The 15,301-nt window shown below is 36.7% G+C and overlaps 3 protein-coding genes across 3 annotated transcripts; 2 read left to right on the forward strand and 1 right to left on the reverse strand.

Annotated features, from left to right (window-relative positions):
• Positions 1 to 517: 517 nt before the first annotated feature.
• LOC114753271 (transcription repressor MYB5) lies at positions 518 to 2,136 on the forward strand. Its single transcript, XM_028941943.1, has 2 exons — positions 518 to 1,070; positions 1,190 to 2,136. Exons 1-2 carry the CDS (start codon positions 787 to 789, stop codon positions 1,803 to 1,805), a joined length of 900 nt encoding a protein of 299 aa, XP_028797776.1. The 5' UTR covers positions 518 to 786; the 3' UTR covers positions 1,806 to 2,136.
• A 2,749-nt stretch (positions 2,137 to 4,885) lies between these two features.
• On the forward strand, positions 4,886 to 8,024 carry LOC114753267 (probable glycosyltransferase At5g03795). Its single transcript, XM_028941938.1, has 3 exons — positions 4,886 to 5,276; positions 6,553 to 7,132; positions 7,402 to 8,024. Exons 1-3 carry the CDS (start codon positions 4,934 to 4,936, stop codon positions 7,886 to 7,888), a joined length of 1,410 nt encoding a protein of 469 aa, XP_028797771.1. The 5' UTR covers positions 4,886 to 4,933; the 3' UTR covers positions 7,889 to 8,024.
• On the reverse strand, positions 7,978 to 13,973 carry LOC114753270 (syntaxin-132). Its single transcript, XM_028941942.1, has 13 exons — positions 13,839 to 13,973; positions 12,039 to 12,146; positions 11,768 to 11,824; positions 11,162 to 11,210; positions 10,807 to 10,895; positions 10,628 to 10,701; positions 9,825 to 9,867; positions 9,674 to 9,734; positions 9,547 to 9,572; positions 9,385 to 9,462; positions 8,904 to 8,984; positions 8,472 to 8,537; positions 7,978 to 8,357 (listed from the first exon to the last, which is right to left on the reverse strand). The coding sequence occupies exons 1-13, from the start codon at positions 13,854 to 13,856 to the stop codon at positions 8,187 to 8,189; spliced, it is 921 nt and encodes a 306-aa protein (XP_028797775.1). The 5' UTR covers positions 13,857 to 13,973; the 3' UTR covers positions 7,978 to 8,186.
• Positions 13,974 to 15,301: the final 1,328 nt, after the last annotated feature.

The following is a 15,301-nucleotide window of genomic DNA, read 5'->3' on the forward strand; positions in this document are numbered from 1 at the left end:
AAAAAATGTCATAATTTTATATATTAACTAATTTATCTAACCCTCTTAATCTAATCAAATTAGTTAAATAGGTTTTATATTAAGGAGTGGAGGAGTATTTAGCATTTAGATCGATTGATATGACGGGGATGATTGGTATGGCAGTGTGTATGATACAGCTTCTCGTAATACATTACGTAATTATCTAATCTGTTTTCGTTTGAGCCGTGTGCCCCACCTGTTTTAAAAACAATCTCACAAGGATATAAAATGTATGAAAAGCATCAATCAACGAGATCCAGTAATAATTAAAAAGAAGAAATTTTGATCCAAAATACATTTATCCACTTCTTTCTCTCTCCATTGATAAAGTGGGGTCACTACACGCTAGGTCCCTGTTAGAACCGCCCTATTAGCCCACCGGGAAGATAACAGAAGAATTTCTTTATCTAAAAGTCACTACTACCCACATTTTGTTCTTTTATAGATATATATATATTATATATATCGGTCTAGTGTGTAAATGGGTCAAAATTCAAATACAAACGCCGCTTTTCCATATCAGGTTTTCAATTTTATTTTGTGCCTTCGCCAACCTCGTCTCTTTTTCAGGTTACGTCTCCCTTTATAATACTTGCATTGTCTGCCACCATGGAACCCTAGCCATATATCTCTAGCTTCCCTATTGCGGTTCACTTGTCATCGATCTAGATACAGATATATAATTAACAAGCAATCCCCTGCATCCCGACATATATAAGCGCAGAGAGGGAGAGAGAGAGAGAGAGAAGGAGAGTCGGAGGAGAAATGAGGAGTCCAAGGGTAAAAGGGCAGATCACGCCATGTTGTAGCAAGGTAGGGATAAAGAGAGGACCATGGACGCCGGAGGAAGATGAGGTTTTGGCCAATTTCGTGAAGAAGGAAGGTGAAGGACGGTGGCGCACGCTTCCCAAGAGGGCGGGGCTGCAACGCTGCGGCAAGAGCTGCCGTCTCCGATGGATGAACTATCTTCGTCCCTCCGTCAAGAGAGGCCATATTGCTCCGGACGAGGAAGATCTCATCCTTCGCCTTCACCGCTTGCTGGGCAACAGGTGATTAATAGCTACACTTGCGATCGACCAAGCACAACTTCTTCATCTATTGATTTCTTCGTTTTTAGGGTTTTTACTGTATCGTCTTCTTCATATCTTTCTGTTTATGATTCACACAGGTGGTCTCTGATAGCTGGGAGGATACCTGGAAGGACCGATAACGAGATCAAGAACTACTGGAATACCCATCTCAGCAAGAAGCTCATAAGTCAGGGAATAGACCCTAGGACTCACAAGCCCTTACTCACACTCGCCAGTAATTCCAAATCTCAGCAAGCCTATCATGAATCCAATACAAGCACATCCAATAATCCTCAATCATCAGTCCCAGAAATTAATAATGTCTCCGCTTGCGCAAGAGAGATTGGTGGCTGCAGCCGGCAAGATCAGACAAACGCTATCCAAAACAACAGTTCTATCACTGTTGGGAATAACTGGGGGAGAAGTAGCGGCAAAGTGGTGAGGCTCGAGAGTGGGGTTGAGGTTGAAGGAGAAGTTGGGAAGATTACGGGGGAGGAAGATGCCCTATCTTCTTTTCTGGAATCTTTGATCAACGACAACGAAGTACTTGGGAATCAACAGACGACGCAGGCTGTCGTCGACCACCAAGTATTTCCGGCCCCGCCGCCACATCCAATGGCTTCTTCTTCCCAGCAATTTTTCGATCTTTCCTTCTGGGAAGCTGAATTCCAGAGTTTCGGAGGCGATCAACAGTATGGTTGCTCCTTCAAGTAATCATCATCACTCGCTCTCTACTTGTGAACCTGCAAAGATTATGCGGGTAATATGTATATGTTATAGCTACCTAGTATGCTAAATTAATTTGTTCAGCAACTGTGATTTGCTTTTGTTATTGTGTTTGGATAAGGGTCCTGTTCCTTATATAGTGAACCAGTCAATCTGGGCAGTCGAATTTGTGTAAGACTATTTGTGCACGAACCTTCAAGTATACCATATGGATATCATTGTATCCTACAGTCTCTTAAAAGCTGTAAACATTGTGTTAGGTTTGCTTCCTTTCTTGTATTGTGAAAGTACATTCGACATATTTGATTAGCATTCTAAATATTGCTATACTGGCGCCAGTAGATTTTAATTTCCTTGCTTTTCTGTGTGGGCGTACGTGTGTGGTGATCTATGATCAGTGTCTTCGATCAACAGCCATGATATACAAAAGCCATACATATATATACGACGGCTAACCATTCGATTAATTAATTTCTATCTCGAATAAATCATGACACATATAATGATTCTTCATCGACTTTGTTGATTCTAGAACCAAACGGAAAAAATGGGATCCTCCAAGGATGGTTAGTAACCCAGATATGTTGATTAATCCCATCGGAGAAGATGAGTTTATGATTATAAACAGTTATGAGTTATGAACTACATGCATTTAATTCGAAAGTTCTGGTCCTATGAACATGTTTTATCAGACAACAATGTATGCAATGTAAACAACCGCCCCCAGATCAGAGGCTTTTCGCCGAGTGCATAACTCATTGTTCCCAATCAGTACGTAGCTATTCTACCACTGCATGTGAATGTGAATGTGAATATTTATGGCGCGCGCGCATTTAATTTGTGTGTGTCAGTGTGTGTATGAAATTTTTTTAATTTTTATATCCAAAATACAAATATTAAATATAAAAGAAACTGACAAAAGTCGATGATATTTTAAGACTGCACATATATAATTTGAATCATCATGTAATGTCGTATTATATATCTAGTATACAAGTGTTTAATAACATGGACATCGCATCGATATTGCGCACTAGCCTTTCTAAACATAGTAAACATCTTCGTAGAAATCTCGTGTTGTCATATATTGACCATTGCTTTTCCCCTTTTGTGTGTGTTGTTGTTGTTGAATGATGATGTTTGAGGTGACATTAATTGGCTGTGAAAAATGGAGCATTTGAATTACTATCTTCGTGTCTTAATGTAAGACTGAACTAGCTAATTTAAAGAAATTAATGAAGTTACTAAGTTACTTTTAAGTATTTATATTTATTATTATTTTTCAAATTAATTTATCTCACTTATAAATTAACATATAATCTAATGATATAGATAAGTATTTAACAAAGATCATGTGATATATGTTATAATTAAACAATTTAATAACTACTTTTTTAGTTTTTTAAAATCAATTAATTGGGTCTTATATTAAGAACAGGCCGAATTAGAGGAGGAGGTAGTATAAGTAACATATCTTTTTCTTTTATATGATGTCATCAACATCTTTAATTCATGCGAAGCTGTCAATCGGAGCTTATAAAAGAGGGGAGAGGAGAGCAGAGAAGAAGAAGAAGAAGAAGAAGAACGATAATATTGACTACACACCATATTTTTTTTTTTTTTTTTTGACCGGACTACACACCATAATTTGAAGTTTTAAAGCAATGTATAAATACACACACAAATATTTTGTTTTCAAAAGGCGTACGGAAAGAGTCTAAAAAACTCATACCGACATATCTATCTACTCCTCCGGTCCTTATTATAAGACCCAATTTGACTTTTTATTTGGTCCTAATTATAAGACCCAATCCATTTTTTCTCTTATATTTATACATTTTTTCCAAGATAATTCTTCTAATAATGATAGTTTTAGCCAATATACTTGATTAGCAAAGATATTTTAGGAATAACAACACTTATTTATTATAAATAACCAACTTAACTTACTTCCTTAATCTCTTCAAATAAGTCAATTGGGTCTTATAATTAAGACCGGAGGAGTATTATATAACAGAAATATCTAATTAACAATATCTTACTTGAACGTTAACTATATGTAATAGCATGAAAGCCACGCACATGCACAGAGAGGCAAATTCTCACGGTTGAAGTCGAACTAGAAAGTGAAAATATTCACATCTATCTATCTATATATATATATATATATATATATATATATATCTTCGTGAAAGTCTCCCATCACTGATCAGTCTCACAAGTAGCGTGAAAGCAATCTCTTGTAAACGAGACCTACTGAAAAACAAACAAGGCATCTAATACTAGGTTTACAATTTGCGTAAACAGAAACGTCTTAAAGATCAAACATAAGTAGTTAACATTGATGGAATAGAGATACATACCAGGGAGACAAGGAGAGAGCTCGATCAGCAGAAAACAGCAAGAAAGTTGGAAATGAGAGGAAGGCCACAGAAGTTGGGGTGGGTAGGTTAGTTTTGTAGCGTGAAAGGTGGTCTGTTGCAGGGCCGCACGTGATCGTATTTATCAAACCTAGCCAATTACCAAACATTCTAAAGCACCAACTTCTGGGAGATGGAGAGAGGCGTGCGGGGTTTGGTGCTCTGATCGGTCTCGGTTTCTGATCTGGTGGACCTAATCTGATTTTATCTTTTTATTTTTTATTTTGTTAAAGCATAGGTATCCTTCTATTAGAGGCAATCCTATTCGAAGTACTGTCGAGTACTAAATGTGAGCACCTCTCCCAACAGGAATTCAAATATGGGTTCGTCATATTATGAAAGACTAATCTCTTCTACTACTAGACTCAGTGTCCGTTGGTCCTAACCTGATTTTAATTTGCTTGCTTATTGGAATACACAGCCTCGGACCGCTACTCTCTAAAAGGGACAAGGCTTCCATGTTATGGACGCCACGCCACGTTCATGTTTATGTTTATCATGGTAATGGGCTTTAAATGGTTGCTAGGCCCAAAACATGAGGCAGCCTCTAACCCTTTGGATTGATTGTCTATGAAGTCTAGTCAAAGTCAGCCAGCCAGCCAGCAAGACAACGTCTGTGTTGTGCACTTGTGCTCGGTCGTTGTTATTAATTTTACCACGGTTTTACAAAGATTCTGTCTCGTCTTCTCTGGTGCCATGGATCGTCTTTCTTCCTACTCTCAGAGGCGTCTTTTAGGGCCAGGCTCACAGAAGGGCTTATGCTTGAAGCTGAAACCCATATGGCTGGCTCTTTTGTCTTCCTATTTCGTTCTCTTCTACTTGTACTCAACCACCAACTTCTTCATCCCTCTCCTCCGCTCAACCCCGTCTGATTTATTCTTGGAATCGCCTCCGTCCGATGAGATTCTCCCTAATCATTCTCCGACGACCGTTCGTTCCATCCAAAACTTACCCACAAATGCTTCTCAGTCCTTAAAATCTGTTGCTTCCCAAGAGGCTGTCGGTGCAGCTTTAAAAAGTCAACGGCCTTCCTCAATTGGTGAGTATATATTATTATTATCATTCTTTTGCCTCCCTTCCAATCACGTACCTTCGTGTTCGTTTCTGAGAGTCGCTACGTTTTCAACATGAATTAGCTAGGCTTTCATTTAGTAATTATTGCTTCTGGGCAAACAAATCGGGATCCATGTCGTTCTCATCCGTTTTTTTCAGTGTGAAATTTTTTCTTTCTAAGGTTATCGATGTATATCATGATCGTCAGAGCTGTGCAATATGCAAAGGTTGGAGTCCAGATGTTTCAGACTTCTGAATGATGTCGTGCATCCTTTTTGCAAAGCTTTAATTTGTTCGAATGATTCCGGACACAATTTATTACCAAAAACAGACGATTTTGTGTCATAAACGAACAAAATACATATAAAAACTCTTACTTAGCTTGTTCTGTTTTCTTCTCTTTGTTCGGCATCATGGAGAGAGAGAGAAAGACAGAGTCTTTTGATAGGATCAAAATTTTTAATATTTTTCAATTAAATTTTCGATTTAGTTTGAAAATTCTACCAACCAGTCAAGAGAAATGCAGAGCTTTCATATACAATTCTATAAATGAACGTAAAATTTTTTTTTGACCAGCAATGAACGTAAAATTAATACTACCTCCTCTTTTTAATATAATATAATAGTTTGTTTGACTTTTAATTTGATTCTAAATACTTTATTTTTCATATTTATTCATTTTTTAAGGTAATTCTCGTATTAATTGCACATATTAAATGTTTTATTGAATGACACTTGATTAACAAGGATATTTTAAGGAAGACAACATATATTTATCACAAATAATTAACTTAACTAATTTTTTTTAATCTAATCAAATTAATAAACTAGTTTTTATATTAAGAGTCAGATAGTATCTCATATGCAAACAAAGTAGAAATTCTTAGGTCGTGTCAACTTTTGCTTGCTTGTTTCGCAGGGAAGCTGGGACACCAGAGCCATGGGATAATACTCTCCCTGTTCTCTGTTTTGGACCATAATTAATGTACCCAGCGCCTGAATGTACATTGTAATTGACCATGGTTTGATGGGTGATTTCATTGCAAAGTTAAATCATTTTGAATTTTAAACTACTATATGTCTATTTTATTTTATTTTTTAAAAAAGTGAACGACGTGTGTAATTTCCACTCATATCTTTATTTGTTTTATTCTAGAGATGATTAATTATACATTTCAATAAATATATTTGGATATATTTCTGAATAACGCAGTTGAATGAAATTAAACTTTGTATTAATATGGATTGCCTGTTATGGAAAGGTACTGAGAGAGACGAAAGTGAGAAGAAGAAAGACGTGTACCATGAAAGAGACATCTTTATGGAAGAATACAAAGAAATGAAAAGAAGATTAAAGGTATACGTGTATCCTCACGGCAAGGACGATCCTTTCGCCAATGTGCTGTTGCCGGCCGATGAAGAGCCCGGCGGCAACTACGCCAGTGAAAGCTACTTCAAGAAGGCTCTCATGAAAAGCCAATTCCTCACTGACGATCCAACAAACGCAGATCTATTCTTCATGCCTTTCTCCATTGCGAGTTTGAGGCATGATCGCAGAGTCGGCGTCGGAGGAATCCAAGGCTTCGTCAGAGACTATATTCGGGAAATCACTCACAAGTATCCCTACTGGAACCGATCGGGTGGCGCCGATCACTTTTACGTTGCTTGTCATTCTGTGGGAAGATCCGCCATGGAAAAAGCTCCCCAAGTGAAGTTTAATGCTATCCAAGTTGTTTGTTCTTCTAGTTATTTCTTAACTGGCTATGTTGCTCATAAGGACGCCTGTCTCCCACAAATTTGGCCTCGACAAGGAAATCCTCCCAACCTTGCTTCCTCAGATAGGTATGCCTTCAACCCTCTTGGTTGTGTCATTGTTTAGGAAAGAGTGTTTTTCAGGTAAATAGATCTATCTTCTGCCAAAGACAGCTAAGTTGGCAGCAATGTTAAAGAGGGACTTTTTATGGATTATTTTGATGAGAGTATGATCTGTTGGGGAAGGGATATGATTTTGCAGAACAAATTCCGTTGAATAGTGGACAGACTAATCAGAATTGGAAGTTGAAACTACTATGACTTGCTTAATTTGATTTGTTGGTCGTTAAAAATGTCAGGAAAAAGCTGGCCTTCTTTGCGGGAGGAATGAATTCCCGTGAACGTAAACAACTGGTGAAAACATGGGGAAACGACTCTGAAATATTTGCTCACGCTGGTCGACTAAGAACGCCTTATGCTGATGAATTATTAGGAAGCAAGTTCTGCCTGCACGCCAAAGGCTATGAAGTGAACACAGCTCGTATTGGAGATTCATTATATTATGGTTGTGTTCCTGTGGTTGTTGCTGACTACTACGACCTCCCATTTGCCGATGTGCTTAACTGGAACAGCTTCTCTGTGGTAGTGAACGCCATTGATATTCCTTTGCTGAAGAAGGTGCTCAAAGGTATCAGTCCTGAGGAGTACCAGAAGCTACACAGCAATGTGTTGAAGGTGAGGAAACACTTCAAATGGCATTCATCTCCCGTCGATTTTGATGCTTTCTACATGGTCATGTATGAACTATGGCTTCGACGCAGTTCTATCAAATTCCCATTGCTGTAAACAAGAATGACTTTGATGGGTTTGCTTTGTGTATGTAAAACTTATAATAGAAATTCAGGAAAATCAAACACGCAAGAAGAGGAATAATATAGCGTGAACCAAATGTTAATGAATCAATGAATTCATTCGTTTTGTCTCCGACATTGTACAACTCAATTTTGTTTTACATGCTTGGCCAACATCCATGAACCAGAAAAGAACAAGAGCAGTTCGAAACACGCAAAAATAAGAATAATCAATAAAAAATCAGCTTGTGGCAACACAAGCGCGAAGAACTATTTACATTACGTACGAGTAACTAAGCACCCTTCTTGACCCACGGTTTGATGACAGCAACAACAATGATTATGACTACAATAAGGAGTATAATGATTGCCATGCACATCCATTTTCTGGAATTCTTCTGAAGGCTTTTCGCTTTCTGGAGGGCAGTATTGCCCTGCTGTACGTGGTCTACTGCAGTTGAGACCTAAATGGAGTAATACAGCAATATAGTGTCAACATAAGCACTTCATGTGATTTCTTTTCCTGGTTAAAATTATATTTAATGGCTGCTTTGTATCCAAGAGAGTGCTCAAAATACCTGTGATTCTATGTTGTCCAGCATATCCCCCTGTGCATCCACTAGCACTGCTATGTCCATGAATATCTGCACATCATGGAATCTTTCCACATCATTGTCCAGATTTCATGTCTCTTATCTTTGTATGAGTTTGCCATGATAAATCTAAGTATACTTCCTTTTTTATTTTTTGCCTGCTTTTCCCCCAAAATTATCCTTCAATTACATATCTGCCTTGTGTCTTGAAAGAGTTATGCAGCCTTTGATATATTTTGCGGCTCTTTTGAGTCTTGATAATATAAAAGCTTTATATACTAAAACAGAGTGTAAAAATAAATAAATAAATAAGGTACATATGCATGCAGTGCTTCAAACTAAGTTCATCTGTACTGCAAATAAACAGACTAATCTATTAGTATACTAATTTGATCAATCAAAATGGACTGATCTTACCTGCTGTAATTCAAGAAGTTTCCTCTCAACATCTCTCACTGCTTCATGCCGTTCTTGAATTTCAGCCAGGGTGTCTACTATCTACAAAGATAACTAAAATGTATGAAACAAGGAGAAAATACTTAAATCTCAGAACATTAGTTATTGCTTCCCAACGAATAGCAACAACATATCTCATCCAGCCCCAAGACTCTAATACGGAGGGGGGGGGGGGAGTGTAGAATGGAATGTTAACATTCAAACTGATAAGATTTAGAGATTTTTAATAGGGACTCGAGGAGGGAGTAATTGTAAAAGAAGAATTACAATGAGGTCCCAAGAAAAGAAAATAATTACAAAACAAGTCATAAAAATTGTCATTTCCTACTCTGAAACTCGTGCTTAGGCTGTTATTGGAACTTTTTAATAATTATTTTTCTTTCGTGGGACCTTATTGCAATTCTTCCAATTGTAAAAGCCACACGTAGGATAGGGGACAAACCTGGCCTCTTCCTTGTTCCTGAATAGCCTTCTGGAAAATTTGCTCACTGTCTCCTGTCTCGATTAATCTATCAATTGTCTGCACACCGTTTAATAATTATAAGAATAACTTCAAAAAGACATTTTCTTCAAGTAAAGATAAAACTTGAAATATAAAAAATACCTCCTCATCAGCTCTCGTGCCAGTTACTGACAATTACAGGACCAAAACAAAAAACTATATCAAGGAAACTTGTGCGCATCAAATTGCAGATGGTTAAAATCAACAAGCAACAAGTAGAAATTCAAACCTGTAAAGACCCGTCTCTCAACAACCTCACGATATTCTCGGTGGATGGCTTCCCGCAGGACCTGCAAAGATTTTTGAAAAAAGCTAGATTATAGAACAGAACTTGTTTTCATTTAAAATAAATCTCACAAAACACATTAAGATCAATCTACCTGAAATTCAGCCATCTTGTCCTTCAGCTTCTTTCTCAAGGCACTGCAATACAATGCAATCCAAGAAGTCAGGTACAGATGACACTTATGAGAGACAATTAAGCAATGAACTCAGAAGCGTAATAGACTAAATAGTTGTGAAAGAAAATCCTTGGTTTTGACTTCCTTTCAGGTTGCCATAATCGTCATATCATTTAATCTGGTTTCTGGTTCATTAATCGGGATAGCAACAGATTGTGTCCTATGCATTATTTCAATAATTCAAAAACCATGGCCTCCTCTTTGACATGGAAAAGCAGTCAGACGGTCGCTGGTAAGATTTACAGCAAAAAGGTTAATTTATAACATACTCTTTTCTTTTGTGTACGGTTTCAAACCTCTTTAAAAGTCTCATACAGCCATACTAATAGATTATACAACTAAAGCATCAATATGCAAATGCTTGATTGAAAATTTGCATTTAAATTGAGATGACAGTGTCTTTCCTTACTCTAGATTTACTCTTTCTAAACATTCTTTAGTTTCTTACCATCTATAACTATATTCAGATATATAATTCATATTGTTAAACAAACATCATGCAAAATCCTAAAATGGTTGCCTTAAACAGATTTCCAATAATGTCTTGTAATGATGATTTTAAGTAAAATTTTCAGTCTCTAGAGTGTGTGTCCAAGCAGTGGAGGAACTCGTGCGATGAATAGTTGAAGAATCATGAGAGGTCAGTGCACTGTCCAAATCAACTTTACTTCTAAGGCATGAGTCAATGAAAATGAAAAATAAAAATTTGGATAAATACTCACGTGGTTGTTGCTGTTCTTGACCGGTCAACTCCTGATCCTTTTCCACACCCAGGCTTCTGCCTATTTGCCAAATTCTGCAATATATAATGAGTTAAGAAATAAGGCAACGGGGTTCATAGCTAGAATCAAGGCATCAAACATAGCCTAGAAAGATAGAGAGTATAGATCTCACTTCCCACCTCTTTGTCAAGTTCTTCAATTTTTATCTTGACATGATGGGCAATTTTCTTAACCTCATCAACGTCTTTCTCCATTCTCTTCTTAATAGCTGCAGAGAGGTATTGGATCAAGCAGAATTACTGAGCATATATAAGTAATTAATAAGTATACTACGAACTTTTATTTGATCACACAACGTCACCAATCTTTGTTTTCTATTTTGTAGTGTTGGGAAACACAAAACTGCATATAGGCAACGTAACAGACAAAAATGCAACTCATTCATTCATTGATACGAAAAAGCAACTCATTCATTCAAGTGTCAAGGCAATGCAGCGCACAAAATTTAAACAGTGTAAAATAGGTTGGACTAACTTTTCATGGAAGGAGCCTTGGTTACAGCTTTGGATTCCTCATGGGCACCCTGCATAAACGTTTTAACACCAAAATTATCAGAGCACTTGTTTAGTCTAGTTCAGAATATAGAGGCAACTGCAATAGAATAATTAGTCGTGAAACTACCAAGCAACACTCAAGTTTTTTTCTAGTGCTTTGGAAGACAGAAAAAGAAAATCCAAATGCTGTCGTCTGGCTCCCCCCCCCCCCCTCTTGCCCAAGTAAAATGCAAATAAACTGTTCGTTCTGACAAGTTTGTTCATTTGTTGCAAGAATTAAAGTATTAGAGAAACTCTAGAAAATTGCAATTCTAGGCTTCCACAAGTGTTGATTATGACCCATCCTATCACTGCCGTTTATACAGATTGATTGACCATGGGTGAACAAACTTGTCCATCCAGACGATGCACATTACACTTAAATCAATACCATGCCTTTAATGCCAATTTATCCATGCATCATATTCCAGTATCATTACAAACATATTAGAAATCTCAGGAGGCAAGAACAATCAACTCAATACATGTTCATAGATATGGAAGACAGCAAACAGTGGCCAAGTGCAAGAAAGTGGAACAACCATACCTGGAGCTGTTTTAGAAGCTTATCCAGCTTTGCATATTGCTTATCAAGCTCCTGAACCTGGAAACCAGTTCACAGTAATATTCAAATTGAGACATGCAAAATGACTGACCATATTTTATTTTTATTTTTATTTTTTCAGTGAAACATGAAGTTTATATCAATAAATGTACAAGACGAATTAATTAAACAGAAGAATCAGAATAATTAAGAAGAGGTTATGGAATAGGTCATGCTAAGCAAAGACACACATATTCAACGAATTTATGAATACCTTTTTGAAGAAGTTATCCAAGCCCGTATCTGTTGAATTCATTGCATTCGCACCTAGCTCAATATCTCCACCACCATTACCTTGCTCGCGAGGGATCTCAAATGAATCCTACAAATAGATCTGATCGTCAGCATATATGACTCAAATATAAGCCACAGAACTGGAGAAGGGCCGCACTAGAATATGAGATGCCCGTTCATATTGCAGCTGCTATCTGCATGTCCTAAACTCCGAGTAAATCACCAAAAAACTAAAATACTACACTAAGCCATATCATTGAAGCATGCATTTATCTAACAAAAATGTAAAATGTAAAGCACCAAGAAGCATTTTGCCTCAAGAACTTTGTAGTCATTTCAAACCAACACATCTTTGGCAAACGTCATGAAGTTACCCAACTCCAATCCAAAGGATGAATATTGTTACCTGACCAACCATCAGGAGGAGCAAATATTTAGTGGAGCAACTGTATTCAGTTTTTCCTCCTCCATAATCCAGTTTACAAAACTGAGCTATGAATCTCATTGCATTCAATACAGGATATTGGAAATAAAAGATCAATGTGCAGTTTCCCTATCTGATGAACTTTCTACGTACCAAAAAAATGTCAACTATAAAACACTCACATTCCTCACACTGAAACAAATGATTCAAGCAAAAGCACCAATTTAGGCACCAAATATTACTCGACCTTCCATTTAGTTCCAAAATTTTATCATGAACTACGTCATAATGACTAACAGTTTTTCACCTTTGAGCGTCATCATTCAGCCTATAAAGGACACCTCAGATAATGGAGTTAACATAGATAGGCAAAGGATGAGATTGAACCTTTTTTAAAACTGCGATGGATATATTATACCAAAATAAATTTCTGGAACTAAATCAAGATCTGAGTAAAATTAAAGGAGTTGTAAGTGTGGTTTTGTCAAATATTACATTTTCTTTAATCTATGTGTAAATCTAACATTTTTTTTTCCCTCAATAGTATGTTTGAATAGAGGAAAATGAATGAGAAGGAAGGTAAGAAAAAAGGTTAGATTTACATCCCAATATTAAAATATGAAAATTTTAATTTTAATTCCTTCCTTTCCTCTCCATTCTCCTCAATCTCCTGACATACCCAAAGGCAAAGACATGCCTATGAATGCGTTCGCAGCATGACTTACATGGCCGCGATTTGAAACCAATGCAACTCTTTGACAAAAAAGCAATTCTAAAAATGAATTTTTCCTCCTTTCTGAGAGTTTTGTTCTTCTGCATGGCCACGTTTGCAAATTTCCTCCTTTTCTGAACTTGAAATGTTACAACGTTGCTAAGCAGGAGAATATTACCTAGAACCCAGATCAAATTTCATTGTCCATGTAATCTTTTATTTCGGATGAGCATATTAGAATGTGGTAGTCGTATGCAAAATCAAAATATGACATTTAGGCAGGATCGGTAGTTCAGTCCAGGTAATGAAACTCCAATTTCTAAAGCCTGATTAACTAGAAACGACCGCTGAATTGATAGATCGACTTGGGAAAAGTATTTGAAATCCATCACAGTTAGCCAACAGCTGCGTATTTCCAGCCTCTTCTCCGGAAGAAAGCGGAAAGACTAGAGCAGAAGATGAACTAAAACTCACATTGAGATTGCCCACCGCGCAACCAACAAGAAATTAAATACCCCGCTATAGCCAATGCTAGATCAGTACAGGACCAGAACAAGAACATCCAAATACCTCCCAACAAACAAGAAGACTCCGCAAATCAACAATGACGGAACAAGAAAACAACTTTAAGAATGATACGTTACCGATAGAAGATCGTTCATGGTGGGAGAGAGCTAAAAAATTTCAAGGCTGAAGCTTTATCAAAGGTGAGGAAATAGTAACCGATAGCTGATAAGGGCCTGGTGATCAAGATACCGGGCCTTGGAATCTGCAGAGAGAAAAGAGTAAAGTGAAGGAAGGAACGTGGTTTTGATTTTCTTCTATTGGTGTCAATCTGATGGGTTGGATACCTGGTATGGAAGTGGAACCACCCCAAGACAGAACGGTGACAGCTTGAAAGCAATTGTCTTCTTTCCAAAAACGTTGAAAAAGGAAATAAGATATTTTTTAATTTAGTCTCCACTTTACAGTACCTGACTCCTAATAATTTTTTTATTAATTGTGAGTTGTGATTGTAATTTTAGTTCAATCATTTGACTCGTAATTTTTTTCTGCCAGCGAAGACTCGTTATTTTCTTTTGACTGGTTGTGATTATAATTTTAATTCAATAATTTTGGCGAAGATTTAGCGTTATTAAATCAAGAGAGTTGGATGCAGTGTTTTTTAATCAAAATTGATTGATAACAGAATTGACTTGTTATCTGATCTGGGCTTTAATACACGAGACTTTACCAGAAAAAAATATTGATTCTTTCTTTAAACTATTTTTTAATGATAAACTACGGTCAGCTTTTCATCTTGACCATCTTTTTAATTGCATTTGAACTTCGAAGAAATAAAATCACACAAATCTCAATTTATAATATGCAAAATAAAGGGGGCAAAAGAGCCCCTTGTGAATATTCAAGTTTTTGTAATTTTTAAGCAATGGATTCTTACAAAAGCACTCCCTTTTTAACTACCTGAATTTTCTCCTTAAATTAGATATATCATTAATTTAATTACTACTATAAGAAGGATCGTGTTCTTCTTTTCAAAAGCATTAAATGACAATAATAAATACATAATAATTAAATTAGATAAACAATGAATGACATTGTGCGTAGAAAAATTTATTGAGAGGAAATATAGGAAAAAGTTCCAAACCCTTATCTTATGGTAGCATGTTATGTCGTCTCAACTCTCAAGAGTATGGAAAATATTGGTAAAACTAAAAGGATATCCCTTCTAAGAATAATAAAAGCATATCATTACCTAAGTTTGCAAAAAAAGCATATCAGCTGCATTCACGGAAGTTTATTGCCGTTTCTTGCCAACAAACTTCCGTCTATCGCGTCGCAACTTCAGCAACACCTTTTTTTTTTTCTCCCAATTAAAACCGGATAATATTACTCAAAGAGAGGGGAGATTCTCACATACAATGAGTGCCACATCATCCCAACTCTGTCCAATCAAAACACAGCAACTTTGTTTTTTTTATCCTTATTGGCACCTAACTTGGCTGCTGACTCCCCTCCAAAAGCACTGATAATTCTAACCGGCAGATCCTATAAAGAAAAAAGACACCCTAAATGAAATTGAAGAGGGAAGTAGATTTCATCACAG

This window comes from Neltuma alba, unplaced genomic scaffold (genome assembly GCF_004799145.2).
Source record: "Neltuma alba isolate B1F8T4 unplaced genomic scaffold, ASM479914v2 tig00007826_pilon, whole genome shotgun sequence".
Lineage (NCBI taxonomy): Eukaryota > Viridiplantae > Streptophyta > Magnoliopsida > Fabales > Fabaceae > Neltuma > Neltuma alba.

Excerpts from the sequence above, each read along its gene's own strand:
- LOC114753270 (XM_028941942.1), bottom strand. Across the intron at positions 11,825-12,038 it reads TGGATAACTTCTTCAAAAAG|GTTCAGGAGCTTGATAAGCA; the intron begins GTATTCATAAAT and ends ACTGGTTTCCAG. Across the intron at positions 8,538-8,903 it reads AACTTCTTGAATTACAGCAG|ATATTCATGGACATAGCAGT; the intron begins GTAAGATCAGTC and ends CATGATGTGCAG.
- LOC114753267 (XM_028941938.1), top strand. The coding sequence starts at position 4,934 with ATGGATCGTCTTTCTTCCTACTCTCAGAGGCGTCTTTTAGGGCCAGGC. Across the intron at positions 5,277-6,552 it reads TCAACGGCCTTCCTCAATTG|GTACTGAGAGAGACGAAAGT; the intron begins GTGAGTATATAT and ends TGTTATGGAAAG. Across the intron at positions 7,133-7,401 it reads AACCTTGCTTCCTCAGATAG|GAAAAAGCTGGCCTTCTTTG; the intron begins GTATGCCTTCAA and ends TAAAAATGTCAG.
- LOC114753271 (XM_028941943.1), top strand. The coding sequence starts at position 787 with ATGAGGAGTCCAAGGGTAAAAGGGCAGATCACGCCATGTTGTAGCAAG. Across the intron at positions 1,071-1,189 it reads CACCGCTTGCTGGGCAACAG|GTGGTCTCTGATAGCTGGGA; the intron begins GTGATTAATAGC and ends TGATTCACACAG.